This window comes from Dryobates pubescens, chromosome 1, assembly GCF_014839835.1.
Source record: "Dryobates pubescens isolate bDryPub1 chromosome 1, bDryPub1.pri, whole genome shotgun sequence".
Taxonomy (NCBI): domain Eukaryota; kingdom Metazoa; phylum Chordata; class Aves; order Piciformes; family Picidae; genus Dryobates; species Dryobates pubescens.
Window position 1 is genome coordinate 58,269,144 of NC_071612.1, and position 26,314 is coordinate 58,295,457.

The window sequence follows — 26,314 nt, forward strand, 5'->3', positions numbered from 1 at the left end:
AGGGGTGGGTGTCAGGAGGATGGGGCCAGACTCCTCTCAGTGGTCCCCAGTGACAGGACAAGAGGTAATGGGCATAAACTTAAGCATAGTAAGTTCCATCTAAACATGAGAAGAAACTTCTTTACTGTGAGGGCGGCAGAGCCCTGGAGCAGGCTGCCCAGAGAGGTGGTAGAGCCTCTGTCTCTGGGGACTTTCAAAGCTCACCTGGCTGTGTTCCTGTGCGACCTGCCCTTGGTGATGCTGCCCTGGAAGGGGAGTTGGACTTGATCTTCAGAGGTCCCTTCCAACCACTACCATGTTGTGATTCTGGGATTCCCTCTGCCTCATCACTCAATGCAGTTGTGTGGTTAGCCATGACCAAAACAAAGCACTTCCACTCCAGGCATTTCAGCAGCAGAAAGGAATCCGGCAGCTCTTTTCACCCCTGCCTCTCATTTTATACCTCCAGTTCTTCCATCTGATCAGACAGGCTGTAATGAGTAACCAGCACACCACAAGCACTGTCATATTTTACAACAGAATGTTGCTCAGCATGTTTGAATAGCTACTGTAATACCCTGATTTAGTTTTCATTTGATACCCTCACCTTCCTTTTCTCTTCAGGTTACCTTAGCAAAACCAAAACCATAGAATCAATAAGGTTGGAAAAGACCTCAAAGATCATCAAGTCCAACCTGTCACCCAACACCTCATGATTACTAAACCATGGCTCCAAGTGCCACATCCAATCCCTTCTTGAACACCTCCAGGGACAATGACTCCACCACCTCCCTGGACAGCACATCCCAATGACAAACAACTCTCTCAGTGAAGAACTTTCTCCTCACCTTGAGCCTAAACTTCCCCTGGCACAGCTTGAGATTGTGTCCTCTTGTTCTGGTGCTGCTTGCCTGGGAGAAGAGACCAACCCCCACCTGGCTACAACCTCCCTTCAGGGAGTGGGAGAGAGCAAGGAGGTCTCCCCTGAGCCTCCTCTTCTCCAGGCTAAGCAACCCCAGCTCCCTCAGCCTCTCCTCACAGGGCTGTGCTCCAGACCCCTCCCCAGCTTTGTTGCCCTTCTCTGGACACCTTCCAGCATCTCAACATCTTTCCTAAACTGAGGGGCCCAGAACTGGACACAGGACTCAAGGTATGGCCTAACCAGTGCTGAATGTCCAGGGCAGAATGACCTCTCTGTTCCTGCTGGCCACACTCTTCCTGATGCAGGCCAGGATGCGCTTGGCCTTCTTGGCCACCTGGGCACACTGCTGGCTCATGTTCAGCCTACTATCAACCAGCACCCCCAGGTCCCTCTCTGCCTGGCTGCTCTCAGCCACTCTGACCCCAGCCTGTAGCACTGCCTGGGGTTGTTGTGGCCAAAGTGCAGCTCCTGGCACTTGGACTTGTTGAATGCCATCCTGTTGGACTCTGCCCCCCCAAAACCCACCAACTAAGTGCAATAAAGACAGAATTCTGAAAAGCCAAGAAAACTTCAACATTTGAACCTAAAATGGAAGCTGGAAAGAGTCTTCAAGACCTACATTTCAGTAAGGAGCAAATCCCAAGCTTTTCCAGGACTACAGACTACTCAACAGTAATGGCAAAATGAGCCAAGAAGCTGCAGGTTTGGATCCACAGGGACAAGCTTTTGCCTCTCAAAGACACTGCATTATGAAAGAGAGAGAGGTGAGAACCAGAAAAGCAGAAATTCCCTTTTTTACTGAGGGCTAGGACCTTACCTTTTAAGGGGGGAAACACAGACCAACACCAGCAGATGCAGGGAATAATTATTCAGCATTCCCACTCGCCCCAGAAAGCTCACAGTTTGCAAGCAATGAAATGTCCCAGTGCATGTAGGGACTGAAACACCAAGATAATGGGAACATATGTCTCCAAAACCCATCCCCATGCTCAAACCAGTGTGTTGCAGATTTAGTTTGGAACTCAAAGCAAACCAGAAATCCAGCACTGCTTCTAAAAAAGAATGCAAATGCCAAAGCAACAACTGCATGCAACCTGGAATAGAAGCAAAAGGGCCTTCCCAGCTGAACAGAGTGAATGCTTGAGAAATTATGTCCCCAGTGAACATTCCCTGAGATCAGCAGCTCTTTTCAGCAGTCATTTCCAGTGGACTCTCAACAGTGCAAAAGAAAGACATGAAATTGAAAACAGGCCCTAACAACTGGGTAGTGCACACACCAGCACAGGCTGAGAGAGTTGGGGCTGCTCAGCCTGGAGAAGAGGAGGATCCAGGGAGACCTCAGGGCAGCCTTCCAGTACCTGAAGGGGGCTACAGGACAGCTGAGAAGGGGGCTTGCACTGATAGGATGAGGGGCAATGGCTGTGAGCTGGAAGAGGGGAGATTGAGACTGGAGATAAGGAAGAAATTCTTTACACTGAGGGTGGAGAGATACTGGAACAGGTTACTCAGGGAGGTTGTGGATGCTCCCTCCCTAGAGGTGCTCAAGGCCAGGTTGGATGGAGCCTTGAGCAAGCTGGACTGGTGGGAGGTGTCCCTGGCCATGGCAGGGGGCTGGAACCAGATGAGCAGCTCTGCTATGAGGACAGACTGAGGGAGTTGGGGCTGTTCAGTCTGGAGAAGAGAAGGCTCCAGGGAGACTTTCTTGTGGCCTTCCAGTATCTGCAGGGGGCTCCAAGGAAGCTGGGGAGGGACTTTTGAGGGTGTCAGGGAGTGATAGGGCTAGGGGGGAATGGAAAAAAAACAACCTAGAAATGGGTAGATTCAGATTGGATGTTAGGAAGATGTCTGGTGAGAGACTGGCACAGGTTGCCCAGGGAGGTGGTGGAAGCCTCATCCCTGGAGGTTTTTGCAGCCAGGCTGGATGTGGCTGTGAGCAACCTGCTGTAGTGTGAGGTGTCCCTGCCCATGGCAGGGGGGTTGGAGCTGCCTGATCCTTGAGGTCCCTTCCAACTGTAACAATTCTATGATTCTATGATCTTTAAGGTTCCTTGCAACCCAAACCATTCTGTTATTAGCAGTAGATTCACCTTGGAAAATGCTTAGGACATGAAAAGAAGCTTGACAACGAAGTCTGTTCTCTAGCCCATATTAGACCTTTAAAAGCATGAGCACAAGTTCAAAGAGAGGTACACAGAATAAACTTCATTGCACACAGCGAAAAGTACATACAAGTGGTACAAACATGGCAGGAAAAACATGGCCAACTTCACCTCCTAGTCAGCAGGAGACAGTAGAAACCACTCTGCAAGGGCTGTGCCCTTAGGGAGCTGCAGTTCCAAACCCTGACCCTGGTGAGTGTGGCTGGCCAGAGCCAGCAGTCAGGCTGCACACCCTGAGCTCAGCTCACTGAAGGATTTATGCTCTTCGATTATTTGCTGCAACAGCGAAGCATTTGATCAAGGAGCTCTTCATCTCAGCTCTTCACCTCAGCCAAATCCAGCCCTTGCCTACTTTTCCCTGACTCCATCTCATTCCTTCCCCTCTTCAGGAAGACTGCATGTAAAGCTGGTTCCTGTAAGCCATACCCACTGGCAGAAGGAATGCAGCAAGCTGATTTCCTTCCTGTGTCCCAGAGACTTCTCTGTCCATAACCATCAGCACGATGTCTACAGCTGAGTATCCAGACACTTAGAGGCTCCACCACAAGAATTACGAGATGGATTTAAATGTAAAGCAAAGAGTGAAGCTTCTTGTATTAAAACATCTGGCCTGCATCAGGAACAGTGTGGCCAGCAGGAGCAGGGAGGTCATTCTGCCCTATACACTGCACTGGTTAGGCCATACCTTGAGTCCTGTGTCCAGTTCTGGGCCCCTCAGTTTAAGAAGGACACTGAGATGCTGGAAGGTGTCCAGAGAAGGGCAACAAAGGTGGGGAGGGGTCTGGAGCACAGCCCTGTGAGGAGAGGCTGAGGGAGCTGGGGTTGCTTAGTCTGGAGAAGAGGAGGCTCAGGGGAGACCTTCTTGCTCTCTCCAGCTCCCTGAAGGGAGGTTGTAGCCAGGTGGGGGTTGGTCTCTTGTCCCAGGCAAGCAGCACCAGAACAAGAGGACACAGTCTCAAGTTGTGCCAGGGGAGGTTCAGGCTGGATGTTAGGAAGAAATTCTTCCCAGCAAGAGAGATTGGCCCTTGGGATGTGCTGCCAAGGGAGGTGGTGGAGTCACCATCCCTGGAGGTGTTTAAGAAGAGCCTGGATGAGGCACTTGGTGCCATGGTTTAGTTGATTAGGTGGTGTTGGGTGAGAGGTTGGACTTGATGATCTGGAAGGTCTTTTCCAACCTGGTTAATTCTATTCTATCCTATCCTATCCTATCCTATCAGTTCATCAGCATGATTCCCAGTAATGCTTCTGCCTCCCTCAGCAATAAACATCCCATACAAACTTGCTCAAACACCCAGGAAGGACAAAGAGCTCTGCATCTGTTTCACACCAACCCTCTCTTCTCAAAATCTGAAGGGTAAAGTGGTTGAGCTCTGATCCTAGCTCCTAATTATAGAAAACCACTTGAAACAGATCCAAATTCTCTACCTAGCTCCAAGAAAGCAGAGCAGAAGTCGCCAGTGGGAACTAACTCTGAGTAACAGAGAGCAGCACGATGGCAGCTGCTGGGAGCAGCTGGTGTGGTCAGCCACTTCCAATATGAAGCCTGAAAAAAACCCAGTTAAATGGCAAAAATGATTAGGTCAAGTAACTGGTACTGCTGAGGCCACACCTGGAATCAGGGGTTGAGTTTTGGGGCCCTCACCCCAAGAACATCATTGAGGGGCTGGAGTGCATCCAGAGAAGGGCAATGAAGCTGGTGAAAGGGTCTGGAGAACAGGGCTGGTGAGGAACACCTCAGGAAAGTGTTAGGTAATAGGTTGGACTTGGTGATCTCTGAGGTCTTTGCCAACCTGGTTAATTCTATGATTCTGTGATTAAACTGGTGGTGTTTAGTCTGGGGAGAAGAGGCTGAGAGGAGACCTCATTGCTCTCTACAACTCCCTGAAAGGAGGTTGGAGCGTGGCGGGGGTTGGTCTCTTCTCCCTAGTATTAGGTTATAGAACAAGAGGAAATGGCCCAAGATTGTGCCAGAGGAGGTTTGGGTTGGAGATTAGGAAAGCTTTCTTTTCGCAAGAGTGGTCAGGGATTGGCACAGGCTGCCCAGGGAGGTGGTGGAGTCCCCATCCCTGGAGGTGTTCAAGAAATGGGAAGCCATGGCACTTGGGGCTGTGGTTTAGTGGCCATGGTGGGGTTGGGTTGATGGTTGAAGTAAACGTTTTTTTCCAAGCAAAACAGTTCCATGGCTCTATAAATCAAGGCATTCCACACAGGAAGACACCTCTACCACAGTTCATTCCAGGCACATAACTATGCCAGAATACAGAATTAACCACGTTGGAAAAGACCTCTGAGATCACCGAGTCCAACCTCTCACCCAACACCATCTAATCAACTAAACCATGGCACCAAGTGCTTCATTCAGACTCTTCCTAAACACCTCCAGAGATGGTGACTGCACCACCTCCCTGGGCAGCACATCCCAATGGCCAATCTCTCTTGCTGGGAAGAATTTCTTCCTAACATCCAGCCTGAACCTCCCCTGGCACAGCTTGAGACTGTGTCCTCTTGTTCTGGTGCTGCTTGCCTGGGAGAAGAGACCAACCCCCACCTGGCTACAACCTCCCTTCAGGGAGTTGTAGAGAGCTAGAAGGTCTCCCCTGAGCCTCCTCTTCTCCAGGCTAGTGCAAGTGCAACAGTCCTGGTTTGAATGTGACATTTTCAATGACAAAACACATAAAACTGAAGCTGTGCCTCCCCACTCACAGTTGCATCCAAGCACAAGCATTCACTGCACACAGGGGACACCCTGCTGCTTCCAAGCTGCCTCATGCCTCAGTACCTGTGGCATGCTCTGCTGTGAACTGGGAGGTGCATTTAATTAAAGTGCTGATGGATTAGCTTGCATTGGAAGTGGCTGTCCCCTTGGTGAGGCCACACCTCAAATAGTACAGTCACTTTTGGGCCCCTCACTCCAAGAAGGACATTGAGGTGCTGGAGCAGGTCCAGAGAAGGGCAGCAGAGCTGGGGCAGGGTCTGGAGAACAGGGCTGGGGAGGAGCAGCTGAGGGAGCTGGGGGTGCTCTGTCTGAAGAAAAGCCTGAGGTTAGACCTCATCACGCTCTGCAGCTCCCTGAAAGGAGGCTGCAGTGAGGTGGGGCTTGGTCTCTTCTCCTTAGTATCAAGTGATAGGACAAAAGGAAATGGCCTCAGGTTGCAGCAGGGGAGGTTTAGGTTGGACATCAGATGAAAATTCTTCCCCAAAAGCATTCCCAGACACTGGAAAGTGCTGCCCAGGGAGGTGGTTGGATCCTCATCCCCGGATGAAAGGCAGAGCTGTGGTGCTGAGGGCCATGGTTCAGCCCCAGCCTTGGCAGAGTTAGCGAACGGTTGGGCTGGATCACCTTAAAAGGTCCAAATGAAATGGTTCTGTGATGCTATGAGCTCAAACTACCCTGCACAAACAGCTCCTCAAGCACCTTCTTCCAAAGCCAAACTCTTCCTCTGTAGCTCATACAATTTAGTTTGTTTTTCTCCCTTCCCTCACTCCCCAGTCAAGTGAAACCATTTGAGCAGAAATGCATTCTGTTATTAGCACAGTCTGCAAGAGATTAGAATCCAGCTCCTACTGGCATGCCTGTTTTATACTCTCTAGTAAACCAAAGTCAATTCTATTAAGAACTAACACAAATTCCCCAGATCTGATCAATGCAGTCCCATTAACAAACCAATCTACCTTCAAACACACCCTGCCAAAAGTTCAAAGCCATTATGATGGACAGCAGCATTCACTGGCTGTGGCAAAAGCTTTGATCCAGGAGAGAAGTATTGACCCACTCCTTTTACTTAGAATGCACTCTGAGCTCAGCTGTTTCTGTTCAAAACAAATGAAACCTTTGAATGCACATCAAAGTGGGGTCCCAGGTTCTTCATCTTACTGCAAGAAAAACCCAGATGACATTTGCATGTGTCTCAGAAGCAAAAGCTAACAAAGCAACCCCTCCATTCACAGCATCCCAGCATGGTGGGGTTGGAAGGGAGCTCTGGAGATCATCCAGTCCAACCCCCCCTGCTAAAGCAGGGCACCCACAGCAGCTTGCCCAGGAGCACAGTTTTCAGGGAGAGGCTGGAATCTCTGCAGAGGAGACGACTCCACAGCCACTCTGGGCAGCCCGCTCCAGGGCTCCAGCAGTGTAGTGTTCTGTGTAGTAAACCTGCCAGTATCAAGCCAGCTGCAGTTAAAGGGATGTGACAATCACTGGCAGAGAGACCAGCACTCACAGGCAAGTACCACTTCGTGCAGTGTAATCCTTCCTTTGCTCCCAGGTCCTAGCCCTGGGTTCAAACTCAGGGGAAAAAAACACCAACATCCACTCACTTGGGCAGTGTCAAGTTTTAATTCTCACTAATCACCCCTGTAAAAGGCAGTAACAAAAAGGTCTTTTGAAAGGGCATTTTGTCCCACAGCCTTATTTGCCATCACAGAATTGTCAGGGTTGGAAGGGACCTCAAGGATCAGCCAGTTCCAACCCCCCTGCCACGAGCAGGGACACCTCACACTACAGCAGGTTGCCCAGAGCCACATCCAGCCTGGCCTAAAAATCCTCCAGGGATAAAGCTTCCACCAGCTCCCTGGGCAACCTGTGCCAGTCTCTCACCACTCTCATGAGGGACAACTTCTTCCTGACATCTAATCTCAATCTCCCCTCCTCTAGCTTGGATCCATCCCCCCCCAGTCCTATCACTACCTGACACCCTAAAAAGTCCCTCCCTAGCTTTCCTGTAGGCCCCCTGCAGGAGTCAAGAAAAGAGAAGGTTAGCAGCAGCAGCAGAGAGCAGGGGCAGGCCAGTGAGAGATCTTCTCCATGTCAGAAGAGAATGTAGGAATTAATGCACTGCCTCTTCTGAACCAGTGATGCACACCAGCAAGAGAGTCAAAGAAAAACTGACCCAGCTTCCTTTTTAGGGAACAACCTTTGGAATAGATTTCAGAACTAAGAATATCCATTTGAAAAGAGCTTACTTGAGATTATCTCCAGCTTCCAGGGAGGAGAAGGAAGGTTAAACACCTCCGACATCACCTTTGGCTAAGCCAAACAGAGGCAGCATATTGGCTAGTGGGCACAAGTGTTTACTACAGCAGGGTCAAACAGAACAACCAGCCCTGACCCAGAAACCATTTACTGCCTGAGGAACTTCACCTGTTAAAGGCAAAGCAGTTGGAAAGGCACAAAGGAGACTGAAAGCATCAACAGAACTTGAGTACAGCTTACAAAGGTGAGCTTCTACCTGAGGTAAAGACAGACAATGTCATTCTCTGCTAATCTCTGTTAATCATCATCCAGCAGATGTTTATTCAGCACTGAGCGTATTATCACAGAATCACAGAATGGTTTGGCTTGGAAAGGACCTTAAAGATCATCCAGTTCCATCCCCCTGCCATGGGCAGGGACACCTCCCACCAGCCCAGGTTGCTCAGCTTGAACACCTCCAGGGAGGGGGCATCCACAACCTCCCTGGGCAACCTGTGCCAGTGTCTCCCCACCCTCACTGGAAAGATTTTCTTCCTCATCTCCAGTCTAAACCTCCCCTCTTGAAGTTCAAAGCCATTGCCCCTCATGCTATCCCAGCATCACTTCTGGAGACATGTCCTTGGCTCCACAAATCCCTTTCTCTTGGCTGGAACAGGTCAGTGTGTGTGCAGAGGGATCTGCATATATTTTTAAATCATCCCACTCCCTCAGCTTCCTCTCTGCCTACAGCAGGATAATTATTGCCTAGCACTTGGTATTCACAGGTTACATTTCAACCAGGTTCATTAAAACCAACCCCAACCCCCACAGAACTGTATTAAACAGGGACTAAGCAAAATATTCATTAACATATTGTACAGGAAGAATAAGAAAACAAACAAACAGCCATGGCTTTTAGTTCAGAAATATGCTGCTGAAAAAAACATTCTTTGAGACCTATATAGAAAACCTTTTACCTCTGAAGGTTTAAGTTTCCCATCAGAACTGTACAAAAATAACTATATATATATATATACACAGATATAAATAACACCTTGAAATCCTTGTGGGATTCTGTTGGCTTCTTTTTGCTGTAATACTTTCACAAGCTTACAATTCATTAAAATTAAAATAAAATAAATTAAAATAAAATAAATTAAAATAAAATAAATTAAAATAAAATAAATTAAAATAAAATAAATTAAAATAAAACAAAATAAATAAAATTACAAACAAAAATTAAAATAAGTAAAATAAAAATAATTTTTAAACCCCAATAAAATATAAAATAAAATAAAAAATACAATTAAAATAAAATAAACAAAACCTAAATTAAATTAAAATAAAATAAAAAATTAAACAAAAATAAAATAAAAAATAAAAAATAAAAATTAAAAATAAATTAAAATAAAAATAAAATAAACAAAACCTAAATTAAATTAAAATAAAATAAAAAAATTAAACAAAAATAAAATTTAAAAATAAAAATAAAAATAAATTAAAATAAAAATAAAATAAACAAAAATTAAATTACAATAAAATTAAATTTTAAAGTAAAATAATGATAAAATAATAAAAAAACCCACAATAAAATATAAAATAAAATATTAACTAAAAAAAAAAAAATAAAAACTGGTCCTGAAAATAAAATAAAAAAAACCTAAACTAAACAACAAAATAAATTAAGTAAAATAAATATAAAAAACCCAATAAAATGAAAAATAAAATAAAAATGAAATTAAATTAAAATAAACCAAAATGAAATTAAAATAAAATAGAATTTTAAAAAATACAATAAAATAAGTAAACTAAAAATAAAATAAAATAATAAAAACCCCACAATAAAAATTAAAATAAAATAAAATAAAATATTTTTTAAAATAAACTAAACCAACAAAACCTGGTCCTGAACTGGACCTTGTTCAACATCTTTGTGGGTGCCATGGACAGTGGCACTGAGTGCACCCTCAGCAAGTTTGCTGATGACACCAAGCTGTGTGGTGCAGCAGACAGGCTGGAGGGAAGGGATCCATTCAGAGGCACCTGGACAGGCTGGAGAGGTGGGCACAAGCCAACCTCAGGAGGTTCAACAAGACCAAGGGCAGGGTCCTGCAGCTGGGTTGAGGCAAACCCAGGCACAAATCCAGGCTGGGCAGGGACTGGCTGGAAAGCAGCCCTGAGGAGAGAGACTTGGGGGTGCTGGTGGACGAGAAGCTCAACAGGAGCTCTCAGTGTGCACTTGCAGCCCAGAAAGCCAAGCAGAGCCTGGGCTGCAGCAAGAGAAGTGTGGCCAGCAGGGCAAGGGAGGGGATTCTCCCCCTCTGCTCAGCTCTGCTGAGACCCCACCTGCAGTACTGCCTCCAGTTCTGGAGCCCCTATTACAAGAGGGATCTGGAGGTGCTGGAAGGTGTCCAGAGAAGGGCCACGAGGATGAGCAGGGCTGGAGCTGCTCTGCTATGAGGACAGACTGAAGGAGTTGGGGCTGTTGAGCCTGGAGAAGAGAAGGCTCCCAGGTGACCTAATTGTGGCCTTCCAGTATCTGAAGGGGGCTCCAAGAAGGCTGGGGAGGGACTTCTCAGGATCTCAGGTAGTGATAGGACTAGGGGGAATGGAATGAAGCTGGAGGTGGGGAGATTCAGGCTGGAGGTGAGGAGGAAGTTCTTCCCCATGAGAGTGGTGAAGCCCTGGAATGGGTTGTCCAGGGAGGTGGTTGAGGCCCCGTCCCTGGAGGTGTTTAAGCCCAGGCTGGATGAGGCTCTGGCCAGCCTGATCTAGCGTGGGGTGTCCCTGCCCATGGCAGGGGGGTTGGAACTAGATGATCCTTGTGGTCCCTTCCAACCCTGACTGATACTATGAAAATAAATAAAAATAAACTAAAAATACAATACAAATAAAATAAAACAAAAAACCCACAAACAAAAAAACCCCAAACCCAACCACAACATATTTCCGTATCTCCATAACATGAAACATCATTCCAACATAATTCCATCCTTCCAACTCTTAACAAATGGACACAATACTATTAAAAGGTGTCTAGGGTAATAATTTGAAGCTTGTGGCTGGAGGAAGAGTTCTCCAATTACAGAATCACAGAATCACCAAGGTTGGAAGAGACCTCAAAGATCATGAAGTCCAACCTGTCACCACAGACCTCATGATGAAACCATGGCACCAAGTGCCACATCCAATCCCCTCTTGAACTCCTCCAGGGATGGTGACTCCACCACCTCCCTGGGCAGCACATTCCAATGACGAACAACTCTCTCAGTGAAGAACTTTCTCCTCACCTCCAGCCTAAACTTCCCCTGGCACAGCTTGAGATTGTGTCCTCTTGTTCTGCTGCTGGTTGCCTGGGAGAAGAGACCAACTCCCCCTTGGCTGCAACCTCCCTTCAGGTAGCTGTAGAGAGCAATGAGGTCTCCCCTGAGCCTTCTCTTCTCCAGGCTAAGCAACCCCAGCTCCCTCAGCCTCTCCTCACAGGGCTGTGCTCAAGGCCTCTCCCCAGCCTCGTTGCCCTTCTCTGGACACCTCCAAGTGTCTCAATGTCCTTCTTAAACTGAGGAGCCCAGAACTGGACACAGTATTCAAGGTGTGGCCAATTCATCAGCCCAATGTTTTAGAAGGCTTTTTTATGGTCAGCTCCTCCTCTTGCTGTGTCCAGAGGAAATACAACAGCAGCAGAAAATAGCATTGGGTGTCAGAAGGCTGCTTACCTCCCTGCAGGGACTCAGGCTAAAAATGAAGTGTAACTGTGGCATTTGACCATTTAACAGACCTGAGAGGCTCTGCCTCCCACTGCAGACTTTGTCCTCTCCCTCCTATGTCAACTTTTACACAACAGGTTAAGCTCCAGCAGTCAGTGGAGTTTCTCAAGGCAGCTCTGGTAGAATTTGACCTCAGCTATTTATTATTTATTCAAATGCATCCCTCAGCAACTGGAATCCTCTGCACTCAGACAGGAGCTGTGTTTGTGACAGGGAGGCAGCAATGCACACCCTACTGTTTATATCATGACATGACCTTTATGCAATGCTAATTTTAAAAGGGAAGATTTAGTTTCTGCAGCTGAGAAACAGCCTGATTTGCATGCACAGCTGAAGCAGCACTTGATACAATGGAAAAATCCTCCCTGTCTGTACCAACCATCCTTGGATTTCACCTCTGCTGTGGCTTCAGCTGTTGTGTCAAGCCCAGCAGAGGCAGAGGTAGCACAGAAGGGCACTGCTGGCTGCAATCAGCTTCTGGAAGACACTAAATGCCAGCCTCCTCTTCCTGTGCAGCAATGCTCCTTTCCCCTCTTTTATACAGTATACCAAGCACTGTGCCCAGGTGGCCAAGAAGGCTAACAGCATCCTGACCTTTACCAGCAATAGTAGCAAGACCAGGGAAGTGATTTTCCCCCTGTACTCAGCACTGGTGAAGTCACACCTTGAGCACTGGGTTCAGTTTTGGGGCTCTCCATACAAGAAGGACATTGAAGTGCTGGAGCAGCTGAGGGACCTGGAATTGTTCACCCTGGAGAAGAGCAAGGTGCATGGTTTAGTTGATTAGGTGGTGTTGGATAATAGGTTAGACACAATGATCTTGAAGGTCTCTTCCAATCTGGTCTATCCTATCCTATCCTATCCTATCCTATCCTATCCTATCCTATCCTATCCTATCCTATCCTATCCTATCCTGTTCTATTTCTCTCTACAACTCCTTGAAAGGAGGTTGGAGTGAGGTGGGGGTCAGTCTCTTTTGCCTGGTAACAAGAGATCGGTCAAGAGGAAGTGGCCTCAAGTTGCACTAGAGAAGGTCTTGGTTGGACACCAGAAGAAACTTCTTCCATGAAAGGGTTCTCAAAGACTGGCACAGGCTGCCCTGGAGGTAATTGAATGCCCATCCCTGGAGGTGTTTCCAAGAGGCACAGATATGGTGCTGAGGGCCATGGTTCAGCCCCAGACCTGGTAGAGTTAGAGAATGGTTGAACTGGATGATCTGAAAGGTCTTTTCCAACCACAACAAGTCTAGCTCACATAAACATGAATTACAGATCCTTACCAAAATCCTGTTTACTGAGTAAACAAAATGTTTCAAGCATTGAAACTTCATACTGAGAACAGAATGTATTCTCACCTTAGACCAAATAGATTTGATCAAGCATCTAGTTTGACCCATTTTCAAGTTTTGCCCCATCACCATCAGAAATTGTTACAAGTAAGATGCAGTGCAGAGAGCTTTGAGAATGAGTTTTGAGCAGGCCAGACTGTTGGCTGGGTGCCTGGGCAGAGGGAAATGAAGAATCCTCCCTCAGTAAAGAACATGCAGTGGGGCCACACAGCAGAACTGACAACAAACCCATCTTTCTCTATTGGACATGGCTGGGCAAAGTCACAGGTGGCATCACCACTTAGGCCACAGTTTCACTTAAGCAGCAGCAGACCTACTTCAACCAACCAAGGGATTTTATTTCAATTACTTAATAATCTGTTGTTATTAGCTAACACACTGTGCTTTAAAACAGCATCACTGCCAAACATCAGCTGCTTTGTTCTCTCACTTGGGTTTAAGAAAGAGTTGGCTAAGGTTCTTCCACTTTTACTGGCAGAAAGAAAGGGCTTGTGCAGCTTTGAGAGGCTGATTGGTTTCCCTCTGAACTCACAGATAAACCTGACAAGGTTAGAGGTCAATGTACTTAGCAAGTTTGTGGGTGACACCAAACAGCATGGTTGACAAGCTGGAGGGAAGGGATGCAGCCTGGGGAGGTGAGCCCATGCCAATCTCATGAAGTTCAACAAGGCCAAATGCAAGGCCCTGCACCCAGGACAGGGCAATCCCAAGCACAAATCCAGACTGACCAAGGAGTGGCTCAAGAGCAGTTTGGAGGAGAAGGCCTTGGGGGTATCAGTTGATGACAAGCTCCCCAGGAGCCAGCAATGGTCCCTGGCAGCCCAGCAGGCAGCTGTGTGCTGGGCTGCATCCAGAGCAGGGAGAGCAGCAGCACAGGGGAAGGATTCTGCCCCTCTGCTCTGCTGTGCTGAGACCCCACCTGAACACTGTGTCCAGTTCTGGTGCCTCCAACACAAGACAGACATGGAACTGGCAGGTCCAGAGGAGGCCATAAAGATGATCAGAGTGCTAGAGAACCTCTCCTGTGGGGAGAGTTGGGGCTGTTCAGCCTGAGGAGGAGAAGGCTATTTTAGGGAGACCTTAGAGCAGCCATCCAGTACCGGAAGAGGGCTACAGGAGAGCTGGGGAGGGACTTTTTATAAGGGCTTGTAGTGATAGGATGAGGGACAATGGCTTTGAGCTGGAAGAGGGGAGACTGAGACTGGAGATTAGGTAGAAATTCTTCCCAGTGAGGGTGGGGAGACTCTGGCACAGGTTGCCCAGGGAGGCTGTGGCTGCCTCCTGCCTGGAGGTTTTCAAGGCCAGGTTGGATGAGTCCTTGAGCTACCTGGGCTGGTGGGAGGTGTCCCTGCCCATGGCAGGGGGTTGGAACTAGCTGATATTTAAGGTCCCATCCAGCCCTAACCATTCTATGAATTTAGGAATCCAAAGCCTGAGCAGAGGAAGGCCTTTCACTGATCCAGAAGTACCCATAACATAGAAACACTGCTCAGGTTTCAACACTGCACAGGTTTCAACACTGCACAAACCAACTACATTCTACCAAGTCTCAAAAATCCCAGCCCCCAAGACAAAGACAGCCTACATCTCTGTGGAGAACAATCTAAGTCTCACACACACACATGCAAAGGGGCATGGAAAACTCTCACCAGGTAGGAAAGAAAATGGATGAGAACACAAAACCTTTGCTCCTGCTTCCAGTGAAGTGCAGAGAGTTACACAGTACAAATGAGAACGGGCCTTGAGCATTTTGCAGGCACAGAGAGAGGTCTGGAACAGAACCACTGCTCCAAAATCACAGACATCCTCAGAAAAGGGACATTTTTATCCTCTGCAACACACCCAGGGTTTACATTGAAATGTACAGAACATTAGGTTTAAGGAACCAAAACGGCAATAGCCAGCAGGGCCAGGGAGGGGATTCTCCCCCTCTGCTCCACTCTGCTGAGACCACAGCTGGAGTACTCTGTCCAGCTCTGGAGCCTCTGCTCCAGGAAGGATCTGGAGGTGCTGGAAGGTGTCCAGAGAAGGACCATGAGAAGGAGCAGAGGGCTGGAGCCCCTTTCCTATAAGGACAGACTGAGGGAGTTAGGGTTGTTCAGGCTGAAGAAGAGAAGGCTCCCAGGAGACCTAATTGTGGCCTTGCAGTATCTGAAGGGGGCTCCAAGAAAGCTGAGGAGGGACTTTGGAGGGTGTCAGGAAGTGATAGGACTGGGGGGAATTGGAACAAAACTAGAAATGGGGAGATTCAGATTGGATGTTAGGAAGAAGTTCTTCCCCAGGAGTGTGGTGAGAGACTGGCACAGGTTGCCCAGGGAGGTGGTGGAAGCCTCCTGCCTGGAGGTGTTTGCAGCCAGGCTGGCTGTGGCTGTGAGCAACCTGCTGTAGTGTGAGGTGTCCCTGCCCATGGCAGGGGGGTTGGAACTAGATGATCTCTGAGGTCCCTCCCAACCCTGACAATTCCATGATTCTGTAACAGGTCTTTTGTTTGAAGAAAGGAGTCTGGTGGAAAAGAACATTTGAGATATTTCAGGGAGCAGTGTGATGCCCTGGAAATCCATGAGGAATTAGTTGGGGACCTGCTGAGCCACTTGGACACTCACTCTGGCCAGCAGGAGCAGGGAGGTCATTGTGCCCTGTACTCTGCATTGGTTAGGCCACACCTTGAGTCCTGTGTCCAGTTCTGGGCCCCTCAGTTTAGGAAGGACATCGAGACACTTGAAGGTGTCCAGAGAAGGGCAACAAGGCTGGGGAGAGGCCTTGAGCACAGCCCTGTGAGGAGAGGCTGAGGGAGCTGGGGTTGCTTAGCCTGGAGAAGAGGAGGCTCAGGGGTGACCTCATTGCCTTCTACAACTACCTGAAAGGTGGCTGTAGCCAGGAAGGGGTTGGTCTCTTCTCTCTAGCAACCAGCACCAGAACAAGAGGACATAGTCTCAAGCTGTGCCAGGAGAAGTTTAGGCTGGAGGTGAGTATAAAGTTCTTCACCGAGCCAGGTGTTCGTCATTGGGATGTGCTGCCCAGGGAGGTGATGGAGTCACCATCCCTGGAGGTGTTCAAGAGGGGATTGCATGTGGCACTTGGTGCCACGGTCTAGTCATGAGGTCTGTGGTGACAGGTTGGTCTCGATGATCTTTGAGGTCTCTTCCAACCTGGTGATACTGTGATATCACCTCGTTTCAAGGCAATGCATTCAAGTACAGCAGAAGCCTGCAGACAATACTCAGACGTTCTGTAAATCTTCACTCTCAAGGAAGCAACCACTCAGAATACTGCTTACAAGCTCTAAATCAGTTAAAGAGCTGACAGATGCATTTTCTCATTTACAAGCTTCCTTCTACATTTCCTCTCTGTTATGCTGAGCCTATGTATTTCATAGTCCTTCCTCTGTTGGTGAAGAATTAAATGTAGGCTTTCAGCAGGACTTCTGACCCACAACAGAAAAGTGACACAGGTAGCAATTCCTGTCTTGGAAACCTAGAGCTGTTATTTCAAAGCTTACTGTAAGCTAACAGCTTTCTCCTTACCAAGCTTCTCTCTTTTTTTCAAATGTTAAGATCTGCTCTATGTTTTAACTGCTTTTATTAGTGACTTCTAATCAGTAACTAAACCTAGACCCTAGAGGGACTGCAGCACTGCCTTATGAGGAAAGGCTGAGAGCCCTGGGGCCTTTTAGTCTGGGGAGGAGAAGGCTGAGAGGGGATCTAATCAATGCCTATAAATATCTCAGGGCTGGGGTCAGGAAGGAAGGGACAGGGACAGCCTCTGCTCACTTGTGCCCTGTCATAGGTGGGATGTGCTGCTCAGGGAGGTGATGGAGTCACCATCCCTGGAGGTGTTCAAAAAGGGATTGGATGTGGCACTTGAAGCCATGGTTTAGTTGTCAGGTGTTGGGTGATAGGTTGTACTTCATAATCTCTGAGGTCAACCTTATTGATTGATTCTATGACAAGGGGCAATGGATGGAAACTGCAACACAGGAAGTTCCACCTCAACATGTGAGGATCATGGAGCACTGGAGCAGGCTGCCCAGAGAGGTTGTGGAGTCTCCTTGTCTGGAGGCTTTCAAGACTCATCTGGATGTGCTCCTGTGTGACCTGTGCTGGATTCTACAGTCCCGCTCTGGCAGGGTGGTTGGACCTGAAGATCTCCAGAGGGCCCTTCCAGCCCCTAACATCCTGTGATTTACCCTATTACTGGGCTGTCCTGCAGCTTGCAGCAGCTTCATTTCAAAGCAGCACACACACCCTGCACAGCTCTGCAGCTCTTGCTCCCAGAAGCATCAATGATCTGTGCTGGCTTCTGTGGACAGAAGCTGCCTTAGCTGGGGGCTGCTTGTGAGGCTGCTCAACCACAAGAGAACATCCGGTCCGACTCAGATCAGCCTTTGCATGTGTAAGGCTCTTTGCCATCACTCAACTGATAGATATTTCCACAATGGTCTTTTAGGATAAGGGTGCCACTCCAGTTCCAGAATAGAATAGAATAGAATAGAATAGAATAGAATAGAATAGAATAGAATAGACCAGGTTGGAAAAGACCTTTGAGATCATCAAGTCCAACCTCTCACCCAACACCATCTGATCAACTAAACCATGGCACCAAGTGCCTCAGCCAGGCTCTTCCTAAACACCTCCAGGGATGGTGACTCCACCACCTCCCTGGGCAGCACATCCCAAGGGCCAATCTCTCTTGCTGGGAAGAATTTCTTCCTAACCTCAAGTCTAAACCTCCCCTGGCACAGCTTGAGACTGTGTCCTCTTGTTCTGGTGCTGCTTGCCTGGGAGAAGAGACCAACCCCCAGCTGGCTACAACCTCCCTTCAGGTAGTTGTAGAGAGCAAGAAGGTCTGCCCTGAGCCTCCTCTTCTCCAGGCTAAGCAACCCCAGCTCCCTGGAAGAGTCACCCTTTTGTGAACTGACAAAGAAGTATTTTGCAAAACCAGATGGTCAGAATGCCGACCAAAGGCGGTCAGAAACGATCCTGTGCAACGTGCTGGACTCTGGCTGCACAGGCAAACCTGAACTACTTCTTTTCCTCTAGGCTAAGGTAACCAAAACCATCTTAATCACACTTCAATAACACAAAAATAACCCAAGTTGTCACCATTTGGGTCGACTTCCATTAAGCACAGGTGAGCCTCTCTCTCAATTCCACAAAGGGTTAGGATTAGTAGGAAACTATTAGCTGTAAACTCTCATTCTCCAAACCCATGAAACACTAGAATCAGCCTACTCTTGAAGCCTCAATGCTGCACATCACTGGTATCTTTTAAGCAAGGTTCACAGAGTAACATGTGAAAGGAATATTTACCTGGAGCTGAGCAAAGCCTTCGACACTGCCCTGCCCCACATCCTGGTCTCCAAACTGGTGACACAGGGGTTTGATGGGTGACCACTAGATGGATACAGAACTGGCTTGATGGCCAAAGAGTGGCTGTCAATGGGTCCATGTCCCAGTGGAGGCCAGGGACAAGCAGAGTCCCTCAGGGGTCAGTCCTGGGACCAGGCTTGTTCAGCATCTTTGTGGGTGCCATGGACAGTGGCACTGAGTGCACCCTCAGCAAGTTTGCTGATGACACCAAGCTGTGTGGGAAGGGATCCATTCAGAGGGACCTTGACAGGCTGGAGAGGTGGGCACAAGCCAACCTCAGGAGGTTCAACAAGACCAAGGGCAAGGTCCTGCAGCTGGGTCAAGGCAACCCGAGGCACAAATCCAGGCTGGGCAGGGACTGGCTGGAAAGCAGCCCTGAGGAGAGAGACTTGGGGGTGCTGGGGGATGAGAAGCTCAACAGGAGCTCTCAGTGTGCACTTGCAGCCTGGAAAGCCAATCAGAGCCTGGGCTGCAGCAAGAGAAGTGTGGCCAGCAGGGCAAGGGAGGGGATTCTCCCCCTCTGCTCAGCTCTGCTGAGACCCCACCTGCAGTTCTGCCTCCAGTTCTTTAGCCCCTATTACAAGAGGGATCTGGAGGTGCTGGAAAGTGTCCAGAGAAGGGCCACAAGGATGAGCAGAGGGCTGGAGCACCTCTCCTGTGAGGACAGACTGAAGGAGTTGGGGCTGTTCAGTCTGGAGAAGAGAAGGCTCCCAGGTGACCTAATTGTGGCCTTCCAGTATCTGAAGGGGGCTCCAAGAAGGCTGGGGAGGGACTTCTCAGGATCTCAGGTAGTGATAGGACTAGGGGGAATGGAATGAAGCTGGAGGTGGGGAGATTCAGGCTGGACCTGAGGAGGAAGTTCTTCCCCATGAGAGTGGTGAAGCCCTGGAATGGGTTGTACAGAGAGGTGGTTGAGGCCCCACCCCTGGGGGTGTTTAAGCCCAGGCTGGATGAGGCTCTGGCCAGCCTGATCTAGTGTGGGGTGTCCCTGCCCATGGCAGGGGGGTTGGAACTGGATGATCCTTGTGGTCTCTTCCAACCCTGACTGATACTATGAATATATAAACAATCACCACAACCTGTCCTTCATTCGGGAGCCTAAGAACAGCTGAAAATATTACCTAACATCCAACACCCTGTGAAATGATAACTTCAAAAAGCATAAGAATCACCCCTGACACCTCTGGAGTGGAAATCCAACAGCTGTTTGGCAGCACACATTGCAATAAAGCAGAACCACTCAGGAAAGAAAACTCAAGGCAATTTTTATTCCCAACGGAAAGCGCAAAGAGAAGTTAGACTGAGAGAAAAACTAATCTGCAGCTGAAACGTGGCCACAAAGTCAGGGGTTTGTACAGGTCTGTTGTGTTCTCTGTACTATTACACCCCTGGGACCTGCAGCTAGATCAGGAACATGCTGTCCATCTCTAATCACGACTTCCTCAGCACAACCCCCTCCCCCCGCCCCAAACAACAAGGGAAACCTGTCTTTGCTATTAGCTTCCAACTAAATCATCCATTCCTTCCCAAAGACTTGTCCTTCTGTGCAGGTACTGACATGGCCTCCCCTGACCTGACTCATGAAAACCAAAAGGATCACAACTACCATCACACCACAAAGAATGCCCTAACCCCCAGTTAAATGCAGCCCAAGGCGCAGCTGCCTGAGCTACAATGGCCACAGCCACAGCTATATTTAACTCTCCACGTGATCTGAGACTGAGTTGGGTCCGTTCCCCTAGAAAGGTGAGGAGAGAAAAGTGAAGTCAGATTATCAGCTTCCCAGCAGAGCAGCTTCAGGACTAGCTGCAAACACACCCTGCACCAGCAAATCCACCAGGTTTGCATCCTTGCTTCCTTTTCATTCAGGAGGATGACCCAGCAAGGTCATGCATCTATCAACAACAGAAGGAAGTCAGTTTGCTTTTTTCTCTCTCCTCAGCAAAACATTTAAACTCACGACACCTCCATCCTCGCTCATCTGGTGAGTTTCAGAGGTGACTGAGATTTTTTGGACTAAACAATGTAAGTACCACTCAAAACAACCCTTAGGATTCTTTTCCCTACTGCTTTGCCTCCTATGGAGCCACTCATGCAAAAAGGAAGTCAAATCATTTCGTTTGTGCTTGCACAACATAAGGCAAGAGGGAATTGGGTCTTTTGTTTTTAAGCACAAGTTTAACTGGGGTGCCATGGAGCTGCTGAAAGGATCTGATTAACAGTTACACGACATCAATTTCCTGCATTCAAGGCTATCGCAACCATCACTCTAATTTTCTGCTCCTCCGAGGGGAACAAAAGGGCTTGATTTTGTATCACACCACAGGCTGGCTCTTTAAACTTTATTTTCATTAAAGCCATCCTTACAATAATGTCATGAAGGCACTCCTAGCCTTTTGTCCATTGTGAGGAAGCCAAAGAAGATTTATTTAGCTAAATTCACAGCCCCCTTCAACGTAATACTGGGGCTTTGTGCTACAGGGGATTAAAGCAGCATCTGTTCTTCTCTGGAAACCTGGAGTCAAATCACAGCAGCGCAGTGAACTTGCCATCTCTGGCTGTACCCAAACTAGAATCCTCCAAATGCCATTCAGCTGAATTCCTGAAAGGCACAAGAAGGGCTGTGTAACACAGCCCCATTTCTGGTTCAGCAGTCTTGCTTAAAAAAGCCCTCGACCGCTTCACTATTTTTGCCCAGATGAATGGGAAGAACGAAACAAAATCTCCATGTCAGTTTGGCCATGCAGTGACAACACAGAGGATACTAAAAAGGAAATTCCAAATTCAGAGCCTGATTCTACTCCTCTAACTAGGAGTGGAATTGTTGGGCAACAGAAAGCAAGCGGCGAACTTGGGAATACGAGTTTGGCTCGTGGCCCACATGCTCTTCAAACACAAATGACATCTAAGCAGAGCAGGGTTAACAAAAGCAAGGCACTAACACACTTTGTCCCCCAAGCCATGATTCATCTCTGCACAATTCCAGTCCTTCTGCTGTTCTGTGGGTTAAGGGCACATCCTCCTATACCGAATGTAACAAACAGAGCAATCAGGGCTCCGGCTTGATTACAGTTGCTCAGGTCTCCCGCAGTTCTGTTATTAAATAAACATAAAAAGCAATAATTGATTGACAGCTGTGATTAAAACCTATCTGGCTCTGAAAGTAATGATAAAGTTACCAGCAATTCTGGCAGAAAAATAAAGACTGTAAATGCTGGGAGAGCAAGGTAATCACATCTTTAATGTCCCCCGTCAATTACAGTAAAGCCCTGCAATGAACAGGGACAAGGGGCACAACAAGCCAGCTCTCCTATGTCCACCTATCACAACCCTCAAAGCAACAAAATGGGAGGTTCTCTCCTCAAAACTGTGGCACTTCACATTTTTTTTTCCCAACACCACAGTACTCATAAATGCAATAACTTGAGCCACCCCTTTGCTCCTGCCAGAATCATACCGAAACTGGCAGCCGCAGGGGTTTACAACAAAGAGAGGGTGCATTAGTGTGGATCTCGAGATCCAGGAAGGCTAATTTCCAGGCCATCTTTGTGGCATTCCTATTTCCAAGAGTAAGGTGGCCTGACAGCGAGCTAAATGCAGTTTTACTCATTGAGAGTCACACAGCTGAGGCTATAAAGTTAAGGCAACGCAGTGTCTTGAATTTCAATTGCTACACCAGGCAGCAGGCAAAGGCTGCGGTTCAGCAGCAAAGCAATCTCTCACTTTGAGCACTCTTGTTTCCCAAACTTCTGCTGGAGATGCCTGAAGCCTGAGCGTCACTGGTGTTAAGCACCAAGCAAGCACAACTGAGGTATGTGAGAGGAAAGTGAACACCCCCCAGTCAGCATCTCCACAAAGTGTGGGGTTTGGTTCAGGATGCCTCTTTGCATCCGTCCACACGGGGCTGGCTACTATTAGGTCATTCACAGCTACTTCCTAATGGTGGTCAGGGCAAACACAGTTTGCAAGCATAATTCATCACCAAGAGGATGGAGCCAGGCTCTTCTCAATGAAGCCCAATGACAGGACAAGGGTCACTGGGTGGAAGTTGAGACATAGGAAATTCCATGTAAACATGAGGAACATTTTTTTCCCTGTGAGGGTGACAGAGCCCTGGCACAGGCTGCCCAGGGGGGTTGTGGAGTCTCCCTCTCCGGAGAGATTCAAAACCTGCCTGGATGTGTTCCTGTATGATCTGCTCTAGCTGATCCTGCTCTGGCAGGGGGGTTGGACTGGGTGATCTTCCGAGGTCCCTTTCAGCCTCCAACATTCTGTGATTCACCTAAGAGTGCTAATCAGCTACTAAACCATGAGACCTTCCTCTTCAGAAAGTCTGATCCTTGAATTGCCATCTTCATACTTCAAAGAGAGCACCATCACTACAAAAGTAAACTGTCCTTTCAAAGCAGTTCTTCCACTTGAAGCCCTAGCGCCCAGCCGCTGGATCCTCAAAGGCATGGGACAATCCCAGCCCCCAAGGGATGGAAAAGAGTCAGTATTTGGAGGAATACATAGAGAGAAACACAATTCTCTGGAGAGAATTCTTCCTTTTGCAAACATGAAAACGGTCACAGGGGGAGAAAAAACCACACAAGGCTGTCTGTCCTAAGAAATCACTGCCCAGTTTTCCAGGGGAACACCCTGCCAGCTGCTAGTGAAGGTCTGCTGGCCCAGCAGTAACTCACTCTGTCAGCTCCTAGCAACCTTCCAAGATCGATTTGCAACAAGAACAACAAACCAGTTACTGTTCAACTTGGTATTTGTACTTTTCAGGAGACAAAACCGAATCCTTGGGCTTCCTTACTTGCAAAGTGCAAATTATTCCACGCATCTGAAATGCAAACTCTTTATTAACTGCACCAGGCATCCCCCGAGAGCTTCTGAAGAGCCTGACCTAATGCACTGTTAGCTCCAGATCTGGTGCTACAGTTAGTATCTCTGACAATAATCGTTTTGGATTAGTAGAAAAGGGAAAAACACAAAGGGAGGACAGCTGACTTGACAGGTGAAATTCCAACGCTGAGCACCTATTGAGCTGAGAGGGCAGCAAACCAGCACTCTCAGCATCTGCAATTGCAGGCGTTAGAACAGAGTGTGAGAGCCACAAAGCAAACCTGATACAGAAAGAAAATGGGAAATGGGTCACTGTGTTCAGCACGGCTTAAGTCCTCCCGAAGCACTAGACAGATGCAATGGATTCTGTGTTTAGGCGAGGGCTATCTGCCACAGGAATAGCCGCGGTTAACCAGCCAAACTAAGCACTCAGCAATTCCTCTTTCAACACATCAGGCAGAATAATCAAGCTGAACAGAACGGAAGTGCAGAGCAACGTGCAAATAATGGGGGGGGGGGAGAAAGTCTGAAACAATGACTGGGTAGCAAAAACCGTGGCAGTGTGAGTGCAGGCAGCTCTGCCGCTAAAGTAAGGCTTAGGAGTGGTGTTTTGTAGCAAGGCAGGCAGATGGAACATCACTTCTGCAAAGGCTGCCAGCTCCGGGCAGGAAATCTGCAAGCTCAACTTTGATTATTTTCCATAAGGGTCACATCAGGCTTGAGGATCATTGAAGTGTGTGACTAAACTGTACTACCAAACATTTTTCTTTATCAAAAGTCATTTTCCCCCCTCTTTCTTCTCCCGAAAAGACACTGCTGCATTCATATGCAGTTACACTCCATCTAGTCACTTCCTCCCTTTATGTTTCTCCACCACACAAGCACACGCCCAATTTAAGATGTTGCTTATCTCCATTCAAATGGAATGACTTCTTTCGCCGGCCATCAGCTCAGCGTTTCACCCAATGACTCGCCGGACTACGCTTTCCCAATGAGAAATTCGTTTTGCAAGCACACTTGCCATGGTAACCCTTTTTAGCCTGCCACAATCCACGCACGATATTAAACAAGAAAAACTTGTTTGCACTTCCAGATTTCAAGTGGCTCCCCTGCCGAAGTGCTGTGTTTTTGTAACATTGCTGCCTGTTACTCTGCTCGTTAACAACATCCAGACAACAGAGGCTGTGCGGATTTACATGACAAACTCCATTTTCTCTTTCGGCGGCATCAGTTCGTCCCTCATCAATGCTTGCAAGTATCTAAGGGGTGGGTGTCAGGAAGATGGGGCCGCACTCTTCGCAGTGGTCCCCAGTGACAAGAGGTAATGGGCATAAACGTGAACATAGGAAGCTCCATCTAAACATGAGAGGAAACTTCTTTACTGTGAGGGTGGCAGAGCCCTGGAGCAGGCTGCCCAGAGAGGTGGTGGAGCCTCCATCTCTGGAGATTTTCAAGGCCCACCTGGCTGTGTTCCTGTGTGACCTGCCCTAGGTGCTCCTGCTCTGGCAGGGGGGTTGGACTGGATGAGCTCTCGAGGTCCCTTCCAATGCCAACCATTCTGTGACTCATCCTTACTTTAAAGCTAAACTTTCTTTTTCTTAAAACTAAACTTTTTGTTTTCTTTCCCCCCCTTTCTCTCTCTCTCTGTGGCCGAGGCTGTGATACTCAACACCCCCTGAGCAGTACCAGGGACCGTAACGCACCTTTCTCACGCTGACAGCTACCCCGCCAGGGTCTCCCCAGTGGGTTCCGGGTAACCGGGAACAGCGTGTACCGGCGCTCTGAAGTAGAACTCGCCGCTTGTTTGACACCGGTCATGTGATGGCTCGCACTACACCAAACTGAAGGCACAGAGGTGTTTTGGTGCCTGTGTGCACCCACGCTCCCAGACCGCAGCCAGAGGCACTTCGCATCCCACCAGGACCCTGCTCCAAGGGCTTCTGGCGGCTTTGCAGCGTCCAACAGCGCTACGAGCACGGGGCCCGATTTTGATACCGCACTTCAAGGATTTGCCACTTCAAACTCAGTTCCACCCCCCCCCCCCCCCAAACCCAGACCGCGCTGTAATTCCCGCTGCCGGCCCGGGACAGCATCTCCTGAGCACCCCCGCGGCCGGCAGCCGCCGCCCGCTGCCAGCCCCGCCGCACCCCACAGACAAAGGGGGTGACCCCAGCGCCAAGCCAAGCACCAGCACCTCGCAGCTGGGAGCGGCTCCGGGCTGCCGCTCCACCCGGCTTCCCTCAACGGGGATCGGCCAGGCCGGGCGAGCGACGGAGCGGAGCCCTTTGTGTGACAGCAGGACGGGGCTCCCCGCCGGGGACGGCCCCGCGGGGCACCCCCCTAGCTCCCGGACCAGGCTTACCAGCTGTCAAGCTCCAGCTCCAGCAGCGACTGGGTCCTCTCCGAGCTGCAGTGCAGGCACCACATGGCTGGGCCGGAGTGGCAGGCGGGGAGCCGGCAGCCGCCACCATAGCCGCCCCTCGGGCCGCCCCGCCTCCGTGCCCGCGCCCGCGCGCGCCTCGCTGGCGGGAAGGAGGGGGGCGCGGGAGCGCGCGCAGGCGCGCGGTTTCCCGGGGAACGCGCGGCGCCGAGCGGCCGCGGCCCTGCCTGACCCGGGCGGCGCGGCCGGGGTGCGAGGGGTGGGCAAGGACTGGAGGTGCTGGAGGCTGAACGTTGGACATCAGCCAGCACCGAGCGCTGCCAGCCCAGAGCCAGCCCTGTCCTGGGCTGATCCGCAGCAGCGTGGGCAGCGTGGGCAGGGAGGGGATTCTGCCCCTCTGCTGTGCTCTGCTGAGACACCCCCTGAAGTGCTGGGGCAGCTCTGGAGGAGACATGGACCTGTTGGAACGGCGATATAGCAATGCTGGCAAGGCTAGAAGCCCTCTGCTGTGAGGCCAGGCTGAGAAAGCTGGGGTTGGCCAGCCTGGAGAAGAGAGGGCTTCGGGGAGACCTCCTGGTGGCCTCTCAGTGCTTTCAAGGGTTGATCAGA

General features: G+C 49.0%; 1 protein-coding gene across 7 annotated transcripts in view; it reads right to left on the reverse strand.

Annotated features, from left to right (window-relative positions):
• Positions 1 to 26,314, reverse strand: part of IQSEC1 (IQ motif and Sec7 domain ArfGEF 1) — a 539,967-nt gene that overhangs the window by 74,335 nt on the left and 439,318 nt on the right. The window contains exon 1 of one of the 7 annotated variants that reach the window (XM_054166425.1): positions 25,688 to 25,811. The exons of the other annotated variants lie outside the window; for them this stretch is intronic. Coding sequence (XP_054022400.1) covers positions 25,688 to 25,752 — 65 coding nt within the window. The 5' untranslated portion in view covers positions 25,753 to 25,811. Of the gene's footprint in view, positions 1 to 25,687; positions 25,812 to 26,314 lie in introns of those variants that run through there. 7 annotated transcript variants of the gene reach the window in all.